The 22,772-nt window shown below is 36.1% G+C and overlaps 1 protein-coding gene across 1 annotated transcript; it reads left to right on the plus strand.

Moving 5' to 3' along the window:
* Positions 1 to 9,215: 9,215 nt before the first annotated feature.
* LOC137734109 (probable protein S-acyltransferase 14) lies at positions 9,216 to 15,415 on the plus strand. Its single transcript, XM_068473394.1, has 7 exons — positions 9,216 to 9,790; positions 10,149 to 10,368; positions 10,498 to 10,589; positions 12,313 to 12,436; positions 12,528 to 12,613; positions 13,467 to 13,532; positions 14,836 to 15,415. Exons 1-7 carry the CDS (start codon positions 9,581 to 9,583, stop codon positions 14,959 to 14,961), a joined length of 924 nt encoding a protein of 307 aa, XP_068329495.1. The 5' UTR covers positions 9,216 to 9,580; the 3' UTR covers positions 14,962 to 15,415.
* The last annotated feature ends 7,357 nt before the right edge of the window (positions 15,416 to 22,772 follow it).

Below are 22,772 nucleotides of genomic sequence, written 5' to 3' on the forward strand. Positions count from 1 at the left end.
ATACCTCCATTTAATCCTTATTAGGACCAGTGGCATGGAGTTAATCTTTGAATGGAAGGTGATACTTGAAATGATCTGGTAATGTTTTAAATTCTTAAGTAGGTGCCTGAATCATTGAAATCAACAACATGTTAGTAGAAAACGAAATTGAAATTTGAGGAGGTGGCTTACCTATGTGCTGCAACAAGAACTCAAGGACTAACACTACTTCGAAAGTTTCAGGATTGTTACACTTGGCCAAATTTGGTGTAAAGGCAGTGACTTGTCCTGTGTTATAAAATCCAACTTCTTTAAGGATGGTTGTCTCAAGTACATCATCTTTGATGAATTCTAAGTATTCCCTATCCACTTCTTTCTCTTGAAATTTTAGAAAGGCTTCGAAGATGTCTTTCTTTCCCTATTCTTTCTTGGATTGCATAAATTTGCGAAGAAAAGGTACATTTGGTGGACTCAGGTTAGAAAGAATTGAATTTGGAACAACCTTACTAGAATTGGATGGTGGTGGAACTAGGGTAACTGCGGCAATAGGATTAGAGATGATTGGGTGTTGCGGCAATGCTTCTTCTAAGCTTGATGTGGCTGAGTCTTCCTCCTCCTCCTTGGACAACAACTCTTTATCCACTTCTAGGCTATGTTTGGACATATTTGGTTCAGCTCCAACCTCCATACCACTACCCAAAGTGATAGCTCAGGTGATTTCAAAATCTTCTGTTGAATCAACAATAGTTGAGTTAGAGAGTTCGCTTTGTTCTCAAATTTTTCCCATTAATTATGCTCTTTGTCCAAGTTGACTTTTTAATTCGAGCATCTCTTTAGCTTGGTTTCTAGATCCTGGGTCAAATAAGCACAAGAAGTATTTAGTGTTTGAAGAATTTTAACATGATCCATTGGCATACTTAAATTTGGTTGGAATTGTTATGGGGAAAATTGTTGTGCCTGCATAGGTCTTGAATAGAACTCCTCAAATTACTACCAATATCCTTCTTGTTGAACTTGTTGAGGTTCCCTCCGCATAAATTTTGAATGATCTCTCCCACCTGAATTGTAAGTGTTGGAAACCAAGTCGTTCCTTGATTGATTATAGCCCTGATAACCCCAAGCATTGACATTATCCCAACTTCCATTCTCAATTAATTGAGGATGTTGATTAGTTTGATATCCTTGCCTGTATGACATATCCAATGTAGCCACACTTTGCATTGTGGACCTTTTGATATACCGTGACATAAGAGAAGTAACATTCGCCGTTTGAGCTTGAAGATTAGCAATTGTTATGTCTTGCTTCTCTAGTACTTGAAATCAAAGAAATAAAACTAAATCAAATATCAAAAGAAAAATAAGCTAAAAAAACAGAGGGATTAGCAATTTTACTAATCCCCAGCAACGGTGCCAAAATTTGATGTTGTAAAAACTAACACACAAATTAAACCTTATATATGATGCAATTGTAGTACGAGTAAGTATGGATCGTTCTATTCTGGGGATTAGAAGGGATGCTAATCAACACAAATTAAACTTATAAAACTGAAAACTAAGTTAAACTAACATCAAATCAATGACTGTGAGGATTTTGGATGAATTTAATTAAAACAAAAGTAAAGTGCAGCAAGTAAATTAAGTTGTGAATGAGATATGGATGAAAGGATAGCTAAAAGATTCTTTTCCGCACATGAAACATATGCATACAAATCGATTTCCAGTTATTCTTTCTATAAACCATGAATGACAATGTCCGAAATTAAATGTGAACAGCACTAATTAACTCTCAGATTTTCCTAAGTTCATTGAATTGGACTCAGCGACATTCTTCTCAAGCTCCCTAACTATGAAAAGCATGATAGAGATACATCTCAAAGATCATTAAGTTCTGTGAAAATCATAAGCATTGACAAAACATTCATAACTATGAAAAGCATGATACTCCTGCCAAAAATTTACTTAACTCAATCATGACTAATGACTTTTACTACTTGCCAATATAAGTTCATAACGATTAGGTGAAATTCCCTTATATTCTAGCATCAAATCCCTGCATGCAAACTAAGTGTGCACCCTTAATAAACATACAAGAATAAGTTCTCTATAAAGCAGATAAGTAAATCGCATTCATGTTTTATGAAACAATAACTGGATGTAATCAATTTATATAAAACATATGATCATGGCTTCGAATTCACCTCTAGCTAAAAAGAAACTTAGTTACACACGTTCATCATAACTAAAAAGCAATCTAAAATAAACATTGAAACTTAAAACAAAGATAGAAAAAACTTTGAAAATTCCAACAACTTCAATGGATGAATGGTAGGCATGGCACACCCTAAATCACTGCAGGAATTTCATATATATAGGGGGAACGGCTGAATCAAAGAAATAAGATAACAAAGTCGCATAAATATGCTCTTATCAGATTATTACTTAATCTATATTTGATAACCTAAAGAAAATCTAATTAAACAAACACCAATTAGACTCAATCTAAACTAAAGATTTCAATGAAATTGTAGAGAATTGTTTTGAATATTTGATTTTAAGCAAATGAAAACAATATTAAAAAGAAAAGTAAACAGAAAGTACAATGAGATGATAACGTTGAAAATTGAGATTTAACAAACAATGGTGAAAGTCTAGGGATTTCGAATCAACCACAAGAAATCTAGTTTAGGTTTCAATGCATTCAAGGGATCTTTTGATTCTTTACATGATAATTCCTGTATCTAAGTCCTTGTTAGGCACATTCGACCATAGTTTTCCTTAAGTGAATGATTCTCTCATGGTTCAAGCAAAGGTCATATATCCTAACATGTAGTCTATCTTGGTTAAGGCATAAATTTAACAAGTAGGACTTTTTACGCTCTAGAAAACAAGGGAACCAAGCAAACATTATTCTTTGTAAAGCAATAATGTAATTTACCACACTTAACCACAAGAAACTAATTGACTTATATTGCTAGTTCAGCCTCAAATTCATCTTCCAATCTTACTAGATGCAAAGCCCTAAGGTGATCAATCAGAGAACTCAAACAAAAAGTTACAATTCAAACAGTGATTAAACTTTAATCTGAAAGAAACTAGAAATCCAATGAATAACATTAAAAACTATAAACATCCATGCTAGGGCATCATCCTAACCCTAGAAAAAGAGTTTAGTTACTCACAAAATACAAAAACATAATTACAAATCTTAAAAACATGAAAAACTTTCGAACAATGAAGATGGATAGGAAAGATGGTTGGCGGCTGCGACCTCTCCTTTGCTCCTTGGACTCCAAAATCATGTCCCCCCCCCCCACCCCCGGCCCAAAAAAAAAAAAAAAAAAAAAAAAAAAACTGATCTCCAAAAGTCCCTCTTTTTGTCTTCCTTATTTTTCTCTTGAATAAATGCTGAAATCCTTACTTGTAGGACTCTTTAATTCTCTTCTGACTTGGATTGGTATATTGATGATGTGGCACACCAAACTAGTAAATATATTAACTATGAACCTTTTAGGATAGCCTTGAACTCGTCTAATAGCTCTGATTTTGCTCTGCTGTTTCCTTTTATTAAAATTTGTAAATTTGAAATCTCTTTGCAAATCCCTCGTAAGCATTGATGGCAGACGTTCGGTACAAGAATCACTATACCATCTTCTAGGAAACTCAAAATCAGGAACTGTAAAATTCCTTTGAAAGCTAACTTCCATATATTTCCAATGGTACAAGGCTCAATAGTTGGTTCATTCTGAGGAAGTACAGTTTAATCCGTAAAGTTGGCTAAACTGCACAAACAGCTTCTGCTTCCAGTATGCTAAACTCATTTCTATCGCAAAAGTGCTCATTTTTCCTTCTTTCTTCATCTTCACTCTTTAAATCTAAGAAAAACATAAAACTAAGTGAAACAAACTAAATTCACTCAAAATCATAACAAGAATCTAAACTAAAGGGCATGAAAATGTATGCAATTATGGTTTCTCAGACGCAATCCCAGCTTTCTGGATATCAAGGACAACTATGTCAAAATATCTCTAACAAAGTTAAAACGCGTGAATTATATTGTTCTAACTACACCATCATTACTGACAAACGTGAACGAGATTGTCCTAACAACATCTCTATCTGCTATTAGGAATCCTTATATATATCAAACTTCGTCCTCCATGGAAAAACATAACTCAAAAAATGTCCAACTCTTCTTACTTGCTAAGAATGCATCTTCAACCAAGCCTCTCAAAATACTCAACCTTCCTCCTTTCTGAACATACCTTTTCAACCAATTCCCTCCAAATGCTAAACTCATTTTTTTTAGCAAGAAAATATTTTTGATCAATAAGTTTTACATCAACATCAAATCCTTCTACTATTTTTCTTCAAGAGCAAAAGTACCTCATATCATCAAGGTTGAGAGTAAAAGTATCTTATATCATGCTTGTTTCCTGTCTTTTCTTTTGCCCTTGTTCTTACTTGCAAGATAAGGAGAAAGAAAGCAATTAGTCCGAACCTGAAAACAAACTTCCGATCTGGAATTGATTGCCTGGAACTTTTGCCTGATTTCTTACTTTACATTGCTCTCAAGTAGTTATCTTCAATTGTTGTTGGAGCTAAGTTTCAAATCACCAACACCTGGGAACAGTTTGTACGATGTTGGCTCTTTACACTGAAGTAGCCAACCATGGATGAGTCATCGAGAAGTGATGTTTGAAAGGATCACTCAAAGACAAAGGTTGCACACCATTTCTGTTGTGCAGGAGGTTGAAGCTGAAGGATAAACAATGAACTCATAGAAGTTCAAAGGGTGACTAACTATATGAATAGAAGACAAAAGTTCAATGATGGGAATCCTACTCACAGCCCTAACAAACTTTACCTGAAGTCTACAACAGCCAAGGACAATAACGACTTCAACTATCATTCACATGATGTACAAAATGGTAATCCAAATTTTGAAAATTACTAATTAAATACAAGCTACAAAGATGCCGCATGGGTTGAAATTCAACCCAACAATCCATAGACTTAGTACTAGTAAACTGTTGCATACCCAAAGCATGATAGTCACCTCATGGATTCAAGTCCCAAAAGGACAACCCATAAACATGGCAATTTTAATATATCTCATGCTTAATTAAAGCATGATGTATAGGTCCAATAATTCAACTCCATAGAAGTGGAGATTAAAAAAACAATTCAAGCTCTGTAACACTCTAAAGGAGGTTATGATCCAAATTCTCTAAACAATTCATTAAGAGATGACTATCCTAGAAGAGACAATGTAAAGCCCCTAAAGAGGCAAGGATATCCAAAGTATGAGTTGTGGATCATAAATTGATGATAACCAATGTTACTTTTGGTTTTACAGTAGCTACTAAATTCATCAATGAGTTGTGTTGATATTAAGTCACAATTTTTTGTTTGTCGATGAAAAGAAAAATTATTGGCCAAAATGGAAAGGCAATTCCATTACAATTTAGTAAGAACGTCTAAAAATAATGTTGAACCTAGAAGGTTACATATAGACATTTGTAAAACAGTGAGCTACATTCACATGGTATGATGCAAGGTTCCTATTTGAAACCTGAAATTGTAATACACTCTTGGAAACATGATTTCTCATTGTGAAACTTGTTCATCTCAATGGAAAATTATATATATGCCCGAAGCATATCTCCATAAGTAAATCCCTCAAGTATACATAGAAGTAAATTGCTATAAATTCCAAAAGAGAATGTGTCATAAAGTGTAGAAAATCCTTGAAGGATTCAAATTACTTTGGATAAGTCCAAGAAGGGTAAAGAATAAATTGTGTACTCAACACCAAGACATGGTATAAATTACCTTAGTGAGTACTATCATTATGATATTGTTGTAGCATACTAAATCTCGTACAAGAGTTGATCATATTAGAATGAGACTTCTGAAGAGTCTAGAAAAGTTATAAAATGTTGAAAGGGATATTGTCTCAAGCTACAGATCCCATAATATACCAACACGATTCTTATCCATCAAAATGTTTATGGTATTAAAGAACCATAGGGATTTAAGATTATGAGTTGAACACTCAAATGATTAACCAATGTTTAGACACTAAGAAAGATCATTCATCATTTTGAGTTTGGTGAATAATTTTGAGTCTTTTGACAAAGCAAAAATCATTCGTCTAGCCCAACATTATCCTCAAGATTTTGATCGTATGGACCTCATGAATCTTCCAATTCAACTTGACAATTACATTCACGATATGAAGATGCATAGTGAGTTTTCATCATTGAGAGGAATTGGTGATCTTGCAAAGGAGTTGGTGAAGACCGGGAGGTGTGTAAACTATATGTTAGCATATAAGCTTTTTACATTGGCTTTGGTGTTACCGGTTGCAACTGTTTCGGTGGAGAGAGTTTTTTCTACCATGAAGATTGTGAAAACACCATTGCGTAACAAAATGAGAAATCAATGGTTAAGTGATAGCATACTTGTTTACATTGAGAGAGATGTATTTGCTTTTATTGATAATAAGCCTATTATGCGACGCTTTGACGATATGAAACCTCGATGGCAACAATTGTAATTTGTTTGTATTGATAAATTATGGAAGACATTACTATATAAAAGGATTTGGTTGTTGCTATTCTTTTCAACCTTGCAATCTTTTAACTTCGCCCTTCCCTCCCCCCTCCCCTCCCGGTCAATTCCTGGCTTAGCCACTAACAACAGTCATCTTCATCGTTCCCTCGGCCACCAGCACACCCAAGAGGCTCCGACTCCCAACCCAATCTCCCCGGCCGCATCCATCTTCCCCTCGTTCGTCTCCGCCTTCGTTGCTGCCATCGCTGAGCAATCATCCCTTATTGTCTTTCACAATCGAGGAAGGAAACCTGAAGCCGAACCTCATGATATTGGTGCTAGAATTGCTCAATTTTTTATGGGCGTCGTCTTTGTTGATGGCAAGATGAACACGAGAAGAGGATGAGTGTTAGGACCGTAGGAGAAGTGCAAGGGTTAAATTAAAAAATTTATTTTGTTTAATGGATTCAAGTTTTCTTTTCATTTTTCATTTTTGTTTTTTTCTATTTAATTAAGGCTTAATTAAAAAATTAATTTTGTTTTTCTAATATACATGTTATTATAATATTGGAGTAGGGGACCCATAATGTACCACGCCAGCGTTGTAACAGATTTTTTTAACGGAACTCAAACAGAAGGACAACATTGATTTGCACCAACTATTTTCAGGGATGACATTGATTGATTTTCAACTTCAGGGACCATCTTGATTGTGGGAGTCAATTTCATAGACTATTTGTGACAAAAACAAATAATAATAATAATAATAATAATAATAATCCTTTGTGAAGGAGTTTGTACTACTTATCAATTTCTTATTAAGTATGAATTTTCAAATTGTAATAATGAAAACCTACACAAAAATATTAAAGATTCATGAATTTTTTTATACAATGCTATAAATTATACATATACTAAAACTCAACACAAAAGTTACTGTTCATTAACAGTGTGCTTCCCTTTTTTCCCTTGCTTGATTTGTTTAATTTCATTTGGACCACTTTTACACGTGTTGTCTCTGGTTAGTTTTCCTTTTTGGTTTTGCTTTGCTTTTTCGGCCCATGTCTTCCACGTGTTGATCATCGGTTTTGCCCTAGCTGACTATGCGTCTATCGTCCCCTGCTTCGAGCTATTTCATTGGTTCTAGGTTTTTCTTTGTTGTTCTAGCCATTTTTACCCATTTTGGGGCTTTCCTTTTGCTTGTCTCTGAAACCCTAATTTTTTTTCCTTTCCCATTTTCGCATCTCTCTCTGCTTGAGCCGGTTAGCCATTCTGTAGACATTTCGTCTTTTTGTCGTCGTTTTGACTGCTTGCTATCAAAGGTTTTGTTTGCTACTTTCTGATTTTTCAATCGTTATTACTAGTTTAAACTAAAGGGTGAAAGGAGAGAGATTAAGGCATTAATTTTAAAATTGGAAATAAAGCATGTGAATTCAGAGAGTAAAATCATTTGTTCTAGACTAAGATTTTAAAAGGCGCTAGGCGCTAGTCGGGTGGCAGACATAGGCGACTAAATGGGGCCTAGGCGGATTTAGTTCAATTGATTATATAATATGAAAATAGGTGCTATTTACAGTATAAAAAACCTATACTTTATTGAGAATTTGGGAAAGTTAAGCTTAAGCCATCATGGTATGGGCATCATCACAGACTAAACAAAACCAAATTCAATAATTCAATAATTCAATAATTCAATAATCTAAAATTGACATCATCTTTCCATAGAAATTAGTCAATGATTCAATGAATCAATACATAAAAATGGAATTTTACATCTAGAATTCAGCACCATTCAATTGTAGCATGAAGAAAATAAAAGATTCAAATCTAAAAAGAAAAAAAATTGGAAACCCGCTCACAAAGTTTGAGAATGATGTATAACGAGCACATACGATGGCGTGCGAGAGTCTAGGCAACATCAACTGGAAGGGACAGTGCAGGTAGAGTTAGAGTTGGCACGAGCAGATGCAAGAAAGAGAGAAAGAGATAGAGAGAACGTGTCTGTGCGGAGACGTCGCCTAGCCATTGCCTAATCCGCCTAGCCCCTATCCGATTTTTCTCTACGTTTTGGCCTAAATTGCATCAGTCCTCCACCGTCCAACACCTAGAGGCACCGCTTAAGCCAATTTTTAGAATAGTGGTCTAGATTGATGACCACTTTCTAAATTTATGGATAATGACGAAAAAAACTTTTGCTCAAATTACCAAGCTATTGTTGTCTCCTCCAAGAGTAGATTATAGTTGTTAGAGTAAATTGCAACTTAGGCTAAACCTAAATCTTTAAACAGTAAAATCTTGGCCTAAGATTTCTATTCTATCTACCAAAATTATAAATATAAAAACCATTAAATCCAAACCATACCATACGTTAACCATCGTGGGGTGGCCCCAGTGGATGGGGACAAATTTCAGGCACGTCTTGAGTTCGATTCATGATGTTGGTGAATCATACAATATTATCTTGAAGAAACTAAAATGATTCATTAAATTTTTTCAATCTGCACCTTCGCCACCAGTTGGTCCAGTTTTTTAAAATTAAAAAACCATACCATACGCTAAGGAAAAAGAAAAAAAAAAAAAGAAAAAAGAAAAGAAAGAAATCATACCATACGTTAAGGGGAAAAAAAAAACAAAGAAGAGGAAAATTTTAGAAGAAAAAGTCTTATTTTCTTGTTGGTTTTGTCCAAAGCTCATCTTGTCTCGCCCAAAATAAAAGAAGAAATATATAAAAGAAAAAACCTCGTCTTTGTCTCCGAAACGTGGATTTCAATTTCACACCCCACCTGGAATCTCACCTCTAAATCCTTTCCTTCCCTAAATTTCGCTTCCAAAACATCTGAAAAAATTGCAAAGAAAAGTAGAGAAAATATTTCTTGTTTTTCAAATTACTGTTTCCCACTGTGTTATGCATTTCTTTGAGCTTGTGCCTCCAAACCACCAGCTGAATCATAAACCCTAGATCACACCCAGCTCCTGCGAGATCGAACAGAGAAAAAGAATCATTCTTTATGAATTTTCGGTATTTTTGAATTTTGAGTGATATATTATGCATAGATCTGGAGTGGCCATGGCTTGGAACGTGTTCAAGTTCTGCACAGCTTTGCGAGGTCTGGGCTCGGTCATGATCCTCCTTGTTCTTGGGGTCGTCGGTGTCACATATTACACTGTCGTTTTGACCAATTATGGCCCGGCTTTGTACGACGGCGGCCTTGACTCTCTCATTGCTGTTGCCGTATTGATCTTATTTCATTGCTTGGTAAGGGTTCTTCGAAAAACTATTAAATTTTGGTTTTTTTTCAACAATTTTTTTTTGTGGGGTTGTTGGGTTTTCTGTTTAGAGATTCCGGGTTTTAGAATCTGTGGCTTTTGTTTTCGAAAATTGGGTTTTTTGTGCTCGCAGTAAATTTGTAAAATCTGCTATTTTTTTCTTGCTATATGTTCCAAGAACTTTGAAATTACTTGGAGGTTGTAGTTTCTAGAAATTCTTTAGCTCTCGGGGGCAAATTGGTGTGTGTATTAATTAATGTTTAGCTCAAAGCAGTCAAGATATGGTGTCCGATTAAGTGTATAAGAGAAAATTAAGCTAAAATTTGAAAACTTGTTTAATGTTGCAGTTGGTGATGCTATTGTGGAGTTACTTTTCTGTTGTTTTGACGGATCCGGGGGGTGTGCCACCTAATTGGAGGCCTGCTGTGGATGAAGAGAGAGGGGAGGCTGACCCATTGACTGGGTTGGATTTTAATGGTTTGCAGCCTGACCCCTCTAATCAGAGAATCCGGTATTGCCGGAAGTGCAACCAGCTGAAACCACCTCGTTGCCATCATTGCTCAGTTTGTGAGTCATCATATCTTTAGTGTTTTTATTTATTTATTTTCAGTAAGATATGTTAGCGATATTTTATTTTGCTTTGTTATATTCCTTTGTCTTTAAATCAGAGCATTAATTCTTCATTCCAACTTTCAGGTGGGCGGTGTGTACTGAAAATGGATCACCATTGTGTATGGGTTGTTAATTGTGTTGGGGCCTTAAATTACAAGTATTTTCTTCTTTTCTTGGTAAGTTTGTTTTCTGTGTAAGCTGAAATACTTTTCAGCATGAGATTATGTTTGAATGAGTTAGACTTTATTCCAACTACCGAGGAATCCATTTTCATCTTCTAACATGCCTTATTTATGTTTTCTCTGACCCTATCCTGCAAATTTTTATTTGGCGATCCTGTTTCCAAGGACTATTCAAAATTGAGTTTTAGCTTTATTCTCTGAAGTTATGAGACTTATAAATGATTATGAGTAGTGATACTATGAATCTGGGATAGTCATGCTGGTAGTATAAAGGTACTTGCATTTAAGTCATGTGCCCTAGTTGGGAGCATTTGCAATAACTTTATTTTGATTAGAGGTTAAGGGTGTTGGGGCTTGTTTTCATTGTTCCCAAAGAGAGAATTGGGTGACCACTCTGATGTGCAGCCAGTGTTCTTAAAAATTCAGGTGGCGCCTAGGCGCTCAGCGACAGAGCACCGCCACTACTAACCCAAAATCGTTTAGGAAATTGGCAAGGCTATTAGGCGGCCACTTTTTTGGGAGGAGGGGGGCTAGGCGTTAAGCGGTCACTGACTGGTTCTGTCACTTTAAAAATGTTGTGAGGTTCGGGTGGAAGAGTGACTGGGTGGGATGAGTCGGGTCCCTGCTGCCCGACTACTGCCTAGTGACTTTTAGAGCCATAATATTTCATGGAATGTTAACATGACCACTGATGGTCTTCTGAATCCACCATAAGGGTAAACTGTGTTTTCCTTGTGGTAGATAACTCATACCACATGCATCACACCATGAAGACCATATTCTTAATAAGGAACTCCCTAGTATAACTTTTGGAATAGTTGTTGGATTATAAACAGTATAACCTTGTGAATATTGTTTCATAAATTAGGAAATGGTCTTCGACTGCAGGCTAAGTTGATGGTTACAAAATTTGATCAAAGAAAATAATTTGAACAGTTGAACTTAATTTTTGTTTGTATGGAGTCTATGGACAGGGAGTTGCAACTAAATCCAGCTTTCTTTATGGTTTAGGGTTAATACACACAGACAAATAGTATGATTATCCTACTTTACTAACTTATACCATATCAATGTGGAAATTATATCATTAAAATTTCTAATAAAAAACCGTAGGATTTGATGCATGGCAATGCTAAATACTTGCTATTCTGTAATTTAATTTATTAAAGAAGGAACATAATAGTGTGTGTGGAGCATTATAGTATGCTAATTTCTGATATGCATGAGAATTTATTGCTTTTAACGATCTGTAGCGTAGGTCAGTGACTTTAGTGAAAAGCTTTAGATTGGTGGAAAATCTGAACGCAGTCCCTCTTTGTTTTGATAATAAAAATTTGTAATTTATTCTTGAGCTTTAAGAATTCAAGAAACTTCTACAGTCTTCTTAAATAATGCAGTCACTCTTTGTTTCGATAATAAGTTATTTGTTCTCAGTCTGGTTGGTACTGGTAGTATTTGCATATTATATTCTAGGAAATTCCCTGGATAACTTGGAAAGTATGTTTTAATCATGTTTGTGGGTCAGTACTAGTTAGTCAGCTAGATGGTAAATTGTTTGGATTGTTCTGTCAGAAACTAGTTCTTGCGCATGTTTCCATGTGATTTGCTTTACCTTGCTAAACTATCTATTTGTGGGATTTCTGAATTAATAAGAATTCCCATTGAATAAATTTTATATTTAGACTAATTTCATGCCTTTTTTTTAATCGGAATGCAGTTTTACACGTTTCTCGAGACAAGTGTTGTAGCATTATCCTTGCTGCCACATTTTATTTTGTTCTTTAGCGAGGGAGAAATACCTGGAACACCTAGCACCCTTGCAACTACCTTTCTTGCTTTTGGTATTATCTAAATTTACCTATTTCTTAGTGGTATTACCTACAAAGCGGTTGGTATCTGCTTAACTAATGAACAGTGTTTCTTTCTTTGCAGTCTTGAATCTTGCGTTTGCATTAAGTGTTTTGGGTTTTCTGGTCATGCATATATCATTGGTGGCTGCAAACACCACAACCATTGAGGTAATGTATTTTGCTTCAGTCCACAATTTAACTGGGGATTTCCTTGTGCTTATATCTTAACGATATCAATGAGGTGAGGCTCTTATAGAAAGATTAGACGTTTGATATATAGTTCGGGCTCCTTGCATGGCCTCTATTATAGGAGAATGCTGCTTTCCTTGATTGCAATATCACATTTTGCTGGAGGTCCATAGATTGACATCTGTCAACTTTAAATTATGTCACCTTTGTTTTAATGTTTGGGCCATGAGCAGTGTTGGCGCTAGGCAGCTGGCCACAACCACGATTAATCCCTAGGGGTTTAAAAAATAAGAAAGGGTGCCTAGACATGCCTAGGCGCCTGCCTAGCCATTCGCCTAAGTCGCGGCTCTCACTTAGATAGATAATAGACTACCTCCATTTTGCATTTTATTTTTTCAATAAATTGTTAGAGACTTGTTGGATACTTGGATGAACAATCATTATATGCTTGTTCCTCATGTTTTCAATATGTTCCAGTACTTTATAATTTATGTCATTCTATTTTGCAATTTATGTATCCCAATGCAATTATGTATTTTTGTAAGTATAAGTAGACATTTGCTTATATGTTATATAATAAATTAATTAAAATTAAAAAACTGCCTAGGCCCCTGCCCTCCACCTAACTAGCGCCTAGCGCCTTTTAGTAACTTGGCCATGAGCAATGTGGAAAATCTAGTAGTAACTCACAGATTAGGCTTTTTCATACAAACATATAAGTAACTCCATTGCTCAGTATCTTCTGTTTGGGGTTTTAATACAATGGCCTTCCCTAGGGGAAAGGAGTTTCGGTGTGGAATTATGTGCTGATGAAATTTTTCTTTGTGATCAGGCATATGAAAAGAAAACCTCTCCTAAATGGCGCTATGACCTTGGTCGGAAAAAGAATTTTGAACAGGTTGGTAAAATTTGCGATACATCATTATACTTCCTTTGTTTTCTTAAGTGCATATTTTAAAAATAACCAACATGCTGCGTTTGTAGTTGGTTTTGAACTCACAAGTTAAAATTCCAAAGTTAACATTTGCTTCAGGAGGAATGAAAGTTTTGATGTTCTATAATAGTATAGAATAGTAGAGATCATTGAGCCCGGAATTATTTGGCATTTTGTTGAAGCCTCAGAACACAATTCTCTGCAACAGACAACTAAACACGTAAATTCATTAGTGCCTGTTTGGTATCCTACTAAAAAAATTCATAATTTTCAAAAATATTTCTTAAGACCATCTCTTAAGAACAGTTTTTTGTACCAAAACTTGTTTGGTATGAGACAAATTTGTTTTCAAGTTATAAAAATTTAGCAAAAAATAGGCCAGCAACTTCCTGCTGGAGCTGACGTAGGGAATTTCCTCATTTCTACTGGTGCCCAAGGCAGAGGACCTAGAGAGGGACAGAGAAGTTTGGAAGAGATCAGGGAGAGAGAGGAAGAGAGATAAGATAGACGAGAGAGAGAGAGAGAGAGAGAGAGAGAGAGAGAGAGAGAGAGAGAGAGAGAGAGAGAGAGAGAGAGAAGGGAGAGAGGAGAGAGGAGAGAGAAGGGAGAGAGAGGAGAGAGAGTGAGGATGGAGAAAAGAGGATCTGAAGAGGGAGGAAAGAAGAGTGGGCTTTTAATCTTATAAATTCTAAAAACAGACTTTTTATGTTTTCATGAAGTAAGCTACATTTTCAAGTTGGTTTGAGTTCAGTTTTTCAAAATGCCCTACCAAACAAGAATTGTCGGCTTAAGGATTCAAAAACTGTTTGTGTTAAAAAAATTGAATTCAAATTGAATACCAAACAGGCCTTAAGTTTTCCCTTAGTTTGCAGATTATTTATACTCTTAGAAGAATATTATACTGATAGTTTCCTTGGTATGTGGATATATCATGAATAATGCGGTGTAGCATTGATAGTAATGGCATATGCACTACATCTTACATTTTATTCAACTAATTTACTTCCCGATTAAACAAAGGGTCATCAAGGTCTTTTTCAAAACAATTGTTATGTTAGTACATGGGTAGGTTGAGTCCAGCAATGGGCAAGTTAAATTAATTTCTGTTTTATCCTGCCCGGATTTGAACTCCTGACAGGATATTTTTCGTGAAGAATACCGTTTGAAATTGTCTTTAATCTATTATCTTTGTGATCGTGGTTTTAATAGTAGTAGTAACTGTCAGTGTGTACTCATACAACTGGAAATTCTGCTATTTGCATACCAGGTGTTTGGGACAGACAAACGATACTGGTTCATCCCCGCTTACTCGGATGAAGATTTACGGCGGATACCAGCACTTCAGGGTCTTGAGTATCCATCTAAGCCGGAGTTTGATTCCCAAGAGTTCTAATATGTTCGACATGTCACAACACTTTTCCTTGTAACAATAGAGAGAAGGAACATCCACAACCAGCATGCTTTGCAGTTATAACTAATCAACCGGCTTGCGACAAACTGTGGCTCATAACTTTTCGTTCCCATGGGCGTCTTCTTGTAAGCGAACAGTTAAGAGAGAGAGAGAGAGAGAGAGAGAGGGCTCGTTCTCAAGAAGCGAACTGAGAAGAGCGGTTATGGGTTGCGGTGTTGCGGAGAAGTGGGAATGGCATGACTGACTGATGTTTATTGTATGTGCTAAATATGTAGTGGGCAATTTGGGAACTGTAACATAAGGGAGATGAAACTTTGATGTGGTGGGTTGATGATGTTCCTCCTTAGGCTTGTTGTACCATTCATTGAAATTACAGAACCCAATCAAATGTGATATGCGTGGGAAAAATCTAACGTCATACTGATTTTTTTTTTTTTTCATGTATATTGATTGATATTCGGTATCTTATACACGGAGGTTTCTGGCGTTACACTCTTGGTTAAGGATTCAATGACCAAGCTCTAATGGAAGAAGTTCTATTACGCTATTACACCATAGCGTAATAGAACTTCTTCCACTTCTGGGCCTCATCTTTCAGTCTCCGTATTTCTGAAACCTTCTCTGCCATATATTAGGAATTAATTATAGACATGCTTATGGTTTTAGCTCGAGTTGCAAGGGAATCGTTCAAAAATTACGGGGAATATGACTTGTTCATCAAAACCCTAACCCCAAAGTTCATAACAAATAAGATTCCAACACCTTCACTACACGCTACTTTGATTCAACTGATACAAAGAATATCAAGTTGTCACTTGATTTCTTGAATTTTTTGTTAAAGTAAACAGAATTAAACCCTAAAATTTAAGTTTTCATTCCTAATATCTTTGGGTGATGAATTAGGTTTTGGGAAAACTTTGATATCTTAAATTTTACATAGTTTTTAAATTGTAATAATCACTTTTCATTTCTTTTGGTCAAATTGTCATGACTTAAACCTAATTTGGATTTGACTTTGGCTAACTACAAAATCAAATCCAAATTTTTTCGTAAACCGAGAAATTGGATCGGCTTATGTTTGTTTGGTCTGGTAAACCGAAAAACTGGATTGGTCTGGTACCCAATTTAGCCCATATTTACGTGACGTTGAGAGATCTAGCGAAATTAAAAAGTTACATCCCAAATTGAAATAATAAGTTACAACCCAAAAAGAAAATATACATTAATATATTATATATTTTATAATGCTAATAATAAATTTCCTGTTTGGTTTCGATATGTTGGCTAACCTACCAGGTTTTCTTACGAAAACTAAACCGAAAAGTTTGATAATCTTCGATTTCGGTTTTTAAATTTTTGGTTCGTTTTGGTATTGGGTTAAAAAAATACTAAGAAACTTTAACGAAAAGCTCTTGGTACTGTTCATTTTAACGAAAAATCACATTTTTACACTAAAAAATCAATCTTGGTACTATTCACTTTACCCTTTATTTTGTATTTATCGTTAAAACTCAAAGTTTTCAAGTCTTTTTCATTAGTTTTCCTAAAATACTAGCCCTTTTTTTAAATTTTGGTTCATTTTGGTATTCGGTTAAAAAAAATACCAGCCCTAATATATATATATATATATATATATATATAAATTATATGGAGATGATTTTCATAAATTTTTTTAGCTTCTCACGCATCATTTTTATTTTTGTCTAACTGACACACCCCGTCCCGAAGGAGGGCATGCTGGCCGTCACGTGAGAGTGACATAACCATTTACACAGTTCGGAAGCTTTAAAATATACAACTTCTAAGATGAACCACTGATGCGAGAATTATACGCACACAAATTTACTATTCCCCGGCAACGGCGCCAAAATTTGATGCGAGAATTATACGCACACAAATTAAACCCTCTTTTCGTCAAATTGTAGTATATGTATAAGTAGGGATCGTTCTGGACCGGGGATTAGGAGGGATTGTTAATCTCTTGGATTTGACTCAAAAACGTAAAAACAAAGTTTAAAACACTATACTAGACTCAAAGAATGCAAAACTAAACTTTAAAATACTAAGACAAACCAAAAACTCAAAATGCTTTAAAACATAAACTAAACAGATTCTAAGCACTAAAGAACAAGAAAGTAAAGGGGGGGTTTGATTTGACGAAATTAACTAAATTGCACAAATTGTAATTAAAGGCAAAACGTAAATATGAATGTGATGAAAATATGGATGATGGAATAGCCAAGGGGTTCTTCTCCACACATGTTACACTTGCATACAAGATTGATTCTCAGTTGGTCTTTCGATAAATTATGAAACTCAACACCCCGGGTTAATTAGGTCCGCTTAAATTAACCGTCAAGTTCTCCTTAAGTTAATGAATTGGATGGGTTAGCGCAACGCAATTCACCACATTCTCCAAAAGTCCTTTACGTGAAAAGCACAATAAAGATACAATCAAAGATCATTAAGCATTATGAAAACTATAAATGTTGACGAGGCATTCGTTACTATGGAATACGCATGAAACTAGTGCCAAGAATTCATTTAACGCGATTGTTTATAAGCAACCTCCACTACTTGTGAATATAAGTTCATAACGATTAGGTGAAACTCACTTATATTCTAGCGTCATATTCATGCATGAAAATTAAGCGCGCATTCTTAATAAACATACATAAATAAGTTATCAATCAAACGGTTAAACAAATTGAATCAACAACTTATGAAATTCCAACGAAAGTTAATCAACTCATAATGCAAACATAAACATAGTTTCGAATCACCCCCTAGCTAAAGGGGGGTTTATTTCCTCATAACTTTGAAATTAAAGAAACACATAAACATTCCAACAACTCAAACTTGAATTGTATGAACGTTTAAGCACTCTTTTCTTCCTCGTTGTTGTAGCACAAGGTCTAAGGTGAGCTTTGGGGATTATGTGAAGTGTTTTGGAGGGATGGGAAGTGGTTGGATAGTGGCTGCAATGAAGGAGAAAAACTGCACAGAAAATGGAAGGGGAATTGCGGCAATGGATGTGTATTTGTGTTGTGTGAAGTGTTGTGAATGGAAATATGAGATATGAATTGAATGGGGAGTGAATGAATGAATGCTAGGGTATTTATAGGGGTGGTGGAGGGAACATATGGCTGTTTGTTTAAGCATTTGTGTGGAGGAATGATGGAAAAACAGCTAGGACACATGTGAAAACTGGAATTGCACAAGGGGAGCAAAGGGAACCCACGGCATAGATGGATTTGCATGTGTTTGGGAAGCTTTCTTGCTCATTTTCTGGATGCAATGATGAAGAGTTTAATAATTAATGCATGTAGGTGGTTGAAATGATGAAGAATGAGTGGTGGATGTGTGAATGATTGAATGTGCATGTGGGTGAATGTGAAGGGAATGCATGTGAGGATGCTGGAAATGCAATGGGACTCACGGCACAAAGGTTCTTTGGTGATGAATGTGGTTGATTTAATGGAGGAACAAGTGCATGTGTTGAATTAGTGGTGCATGTGATTAAAGATGGAGAAGGTGGTGTAATGATGAAGTGGAATGGCTGAAAATGAAAGGGGGAGTGAAGGCCACGGCAAAGGTGTTTTGGTGCATGTGTTGGCTGTTTTGTTTGTTGGTTAAAGCTTGTGTTTGCATGTGAATGTTGTTTGTGTTTTAAAGAATGAATGGTGGTGTAATAATGAAGTGTGATGAGTGATAAGTGTATGATATGTTGAGTGATAAGATAAGTGGTTATTGATATGTGGTTATTGATATGTAGATGAATGAATGATATGATAAGTAATGAATGAATGATATGTGGTTATTGATATGTAGATGAATGAATGATATGATAAGTAATAAATATATGATATGTGGTTATTGATATGTAGATGAATGAATGATATGATAAGTAATGAATGAATGATATGTGGTTATTGATATGTAGATGAATGAATGATATGATAAGTAACAAATATATGATATGTGGTGAGTGATAAGTGAATGGTTTGATAAGTGATAAATGAACTAGTTTAAAGGGCTAGGGTTTAAGTACATAGAATGGGCCTAAAATAGGTTGGTTTGTATGGCATAATGTGTTGTGTCTTCAAGTGCATACAAGGCCTTCAAATTCGTCCATCCTCTTGGCTCCATGGATAAGCTATCCAATCCATGCCCAAAAATGCTCCAAATGGCCTCAAAATGCACTTTCTTGCTCCCTAGGCCCTTAGAACCTGAAAACACACAAAAGAAGCATAAAGGACTAAAATAACGAGAGAAACATAACGTAAATGCACGAGAACAAGCCATTTAAGTCGCATGAATATGCTCCTATCAAATACCCCCACACTTAGCTTTTGCTAGTCCTCGAGCAAAACAGAATAAAAACAAATAAACAAAACGACACTAAACACGTAAAACACAACCTAAACCTTCCAACAACCGTCTTAGGGATTTCCAATGCACATGACATGTTAAAAATCATCATTCTCACAGATTTTAGTCATCTTCACACTTAAGTACATTCTTAATCATAGTCACCACATACTATTTCACAATTAAGCATTTAAAACCATGTTTTGAATGTAGTAACATGCCTTAGAGAATTTGCTCAAATCCTTACAAGATATGCACTCGTTTTTCACACAGATTTTCTGACTACACTCCCTACACTAGGTATATGTGAGAAGATTGATGTAAACATGAAAGACTAGTATCTCACATATGTTATAACAAAGAAAGCATTTTCTGGATTTACGATAATGACATGAATATGATCTCATGAATGGAATGCTACTACTTAGAATGAGAACCAGTGATTCCATAAGCTCATATCAATTTCAAACTCCGCAAATTGAAACACATAACACTCAAGATAGAAGTTGAGGGATGTAACGGGGCTAAGGGTAATGGTTTAACAAAGAAAGGTAGAGTACACAAACGTTCTTAAAGCAATAGTGAGCAAAGTATTGAATTAGGCACTTAGAATTCCCTTTAGAACGCAGAAGTTAACTTTGAACACCCAAGGGGAAGTCACAAAACTTAGGGCCATATTCAAACTTTTTGGGCCCTTTCATCAACAATCACACTTGTGAGTCCATTCTCACTTATTTTCACTTTTTTTTTTTTTTTTTTTTTTTTTTTTTTTTTTTTTCGTGCCTCCTTTAAGACTTAGGCACATACATACACACAAAAATCCCTTCCCCCACACTTATTTTCTGCAACATATTAATAAAAAGGAATTCAATTAAGTCATGCTCACTATCTTTCAAGAACAAAGGGTACGGATGGTCCTACTCTAGGCTAGGTAAGGAAAATGTGGGTAAACAAAGAATAAAGGCTAAACAAGGCTCAACGGGGTTAAAACTTACAACATATACGAAGTATGGGAAGTAAGGCTATTTGGCTATGGTGGTGGTCACTACACAACTTCTTCTTGAATATGTGTTATGCAAATCAATAACATGCTTTGAATGAAATGGGCATGAGTTCTAGCATTTGGAACTATATGATGAAACGCCTTCTAAGTAGTAACCAAGCAAAGAATAATGAGATCATGCAACGACTTTAGAAAACAAGAAATCACAGATTATACTCTCCAAAGAACGTTATAGGCTCAAGTCTCTCAGGGTTGTAGCGTTTGTTTGAGTTCCTTCCTTCAAGCATGTTACAAAAACGAATTTTTTTCTTTTATGATTGCATGTGAAGTCATACATTATAACCATAACCAAGCATATACCAAGAGTAAATCAAACTTTTCTCTATGTTTATAACTCTTTCTAACCGTCATGCAATTATAAACCAAATCCTTATCATTGTGTTGGAAGGTACCCTAATACACAAAACACACAAACATGACTTAAAACACTCTTTTTAGGCTTTTCAAAACATTTTCTTCAAATTTTTATGTGATTTTCGGAGTTATAAAACAAAACACACTAAAACACTCTAAAACAATTTAAAAACACCTTAAAACAACAAGGAACAACATTTGAAGTTATGGGTGATAAAATCCCACGAATTTGCATTAACAACATTAGTTACCCCCCCCCCCCCCCAACACTTAAATCAAACATTGTCCTCAATGTTTTAAGCATAGGTTCACACAAAACATAAGTAAACACACAAAAAGCACTTAAACATACTAAACATGGCAAAATGTAATTAACAAAGAGAAGAGTTTAGGGACGCAAATCTGGTTATGGAGTGTAAATTCCATCTTCTCTTTGTTGATTGCATTGAGGCTTGATCTTGATGATTCCACAGGGGTTCCTCCCATCGTTGATTTTCCTTTGTGCTACTCTTGAAATGGGGAGCAGGATTCGTTTGGTCTCCCCCGAAGGTCTGAGCTTACTCCTTTGGTCTGTTTCTTTGTTCAATCTTTCCAATTCGTATTGAAAAGGGTTGGAGTATAACTCAGCCTATGTTTGTCTCCACATGCTTCAATGTATCATTTTCCCTTACCTTGCTTGCTCCGTTGAAGATGACTACTCGAGAGCAACGCTAGGTAAGCAACCAGGAATAAATTCCAGGCAGTCGGAACCAGATCGGAAGACTGACTCCAAGTGCCGGCTGATTGCTTCTTTCACTTTGCCATGCGAGTAAGAACAAGGACAAAGAAAAGGACAGGGAAAGAGCATGATATGAGATACTTTTGCTTTTGACCTTGATGATATGAAATACCTTTGCTTTGAAGAAGCGGTGAATGAATCAGCACATGCTTCAACCCGCCATTTCCTCCTGGGTCATATGTACTCCAGGCATCTGGTATCATCTTTGGGGAAGAAGAAAGAATTGAGTATTTCGAAAGGCTTTGCTGGGAGTGCGCCCTCAGAGGTGAGGAAGAGTTGGACATTTTCTTCAGGTTTGCCTTGCCATAAAAGACGAAGGTCGACATATATAGAGATAATATCAAGTGGTGGTACTGTTCTTTTACCCTTGTCGACAAACGTCTCTTCAATTTCTGAGCAAACGGCTCTTCGATTTCTGAACGGACGCCCCTTCGATTTCTGCACAGGCGCCCCTTCGCTTTCTGAACGACACGTGGTAGTGCGGATGCGGCTCTGTCAGAGCTCTTTTGACAAAGTCGCACGCGTTTTCTGAAAAGCAGAGAAAGCGTCGCCGAAATTTACGCTTGTCGGCAAAAGTGTAGCTGTGATGATGACCTCCACGTGAACTTTTGACAAAGTTGAACGCGTTTTCTGAAAAGCAGAGAAAGCGTCGCCGAACTTCCGCCGGAAATTCCGGCGTTTTGAATCGGTGGACGCGTCGCCTTGGCTTCTTATAGAGGTATCGATCATCGCCAACAAACACACTCTGAAGATTTCCCATTCTTGAAAATCGACTCCGGCCCTTTGAAATTTAACTCCATCCCTTTTCTTTGAACACTTTTGAAAAATGGCAAACTCATCGAACCTTAGCTTGGAATTGAGCCTTAGCAGTGATACGGGCGCGCCGCGTCAAGGTAACGTATGGCGCCCTTCTTTCTTATCTTCTAACGGTCTTCTTACAGGTGAAGACTCCGTGATGCAGGACGCCACAACAGCTACAATAGTAGCTAGGAACCTCCTCACTCCAAAAGATAGTAGGCTGCTGTCAGGACGGTCCGATGAGTTGGCCGTTCAAGAGTCCCTCGCACTTAGTGTTCAGTGTGCGAGTTCTGTGTCCAACATGGGCCAACGCCTGCTTGCCCGCTCCCGTCAGGTGGAATCATTGATGGCAGAGGTGGAGAGTCTTAAGCAAGAGATCCAGCAGCTTAAGTACGAGAATAGAAGTTTGCATGTGCTTGCAAATAACTA

This window comes from Pyrus communis, chromosome 5 (genome assembly GCF_963583255.1).
Source record: "Pyrus communis chromosome 5, drPyrComm1.1, whole genome shotgun sequence".
NCBI classification, from domain to species: Eukaryota; Viridiplantae; Streptophyta; class Magnoliopsida; order Rosales; family Rosaceae; genus Pyrus; species Pyrus communis.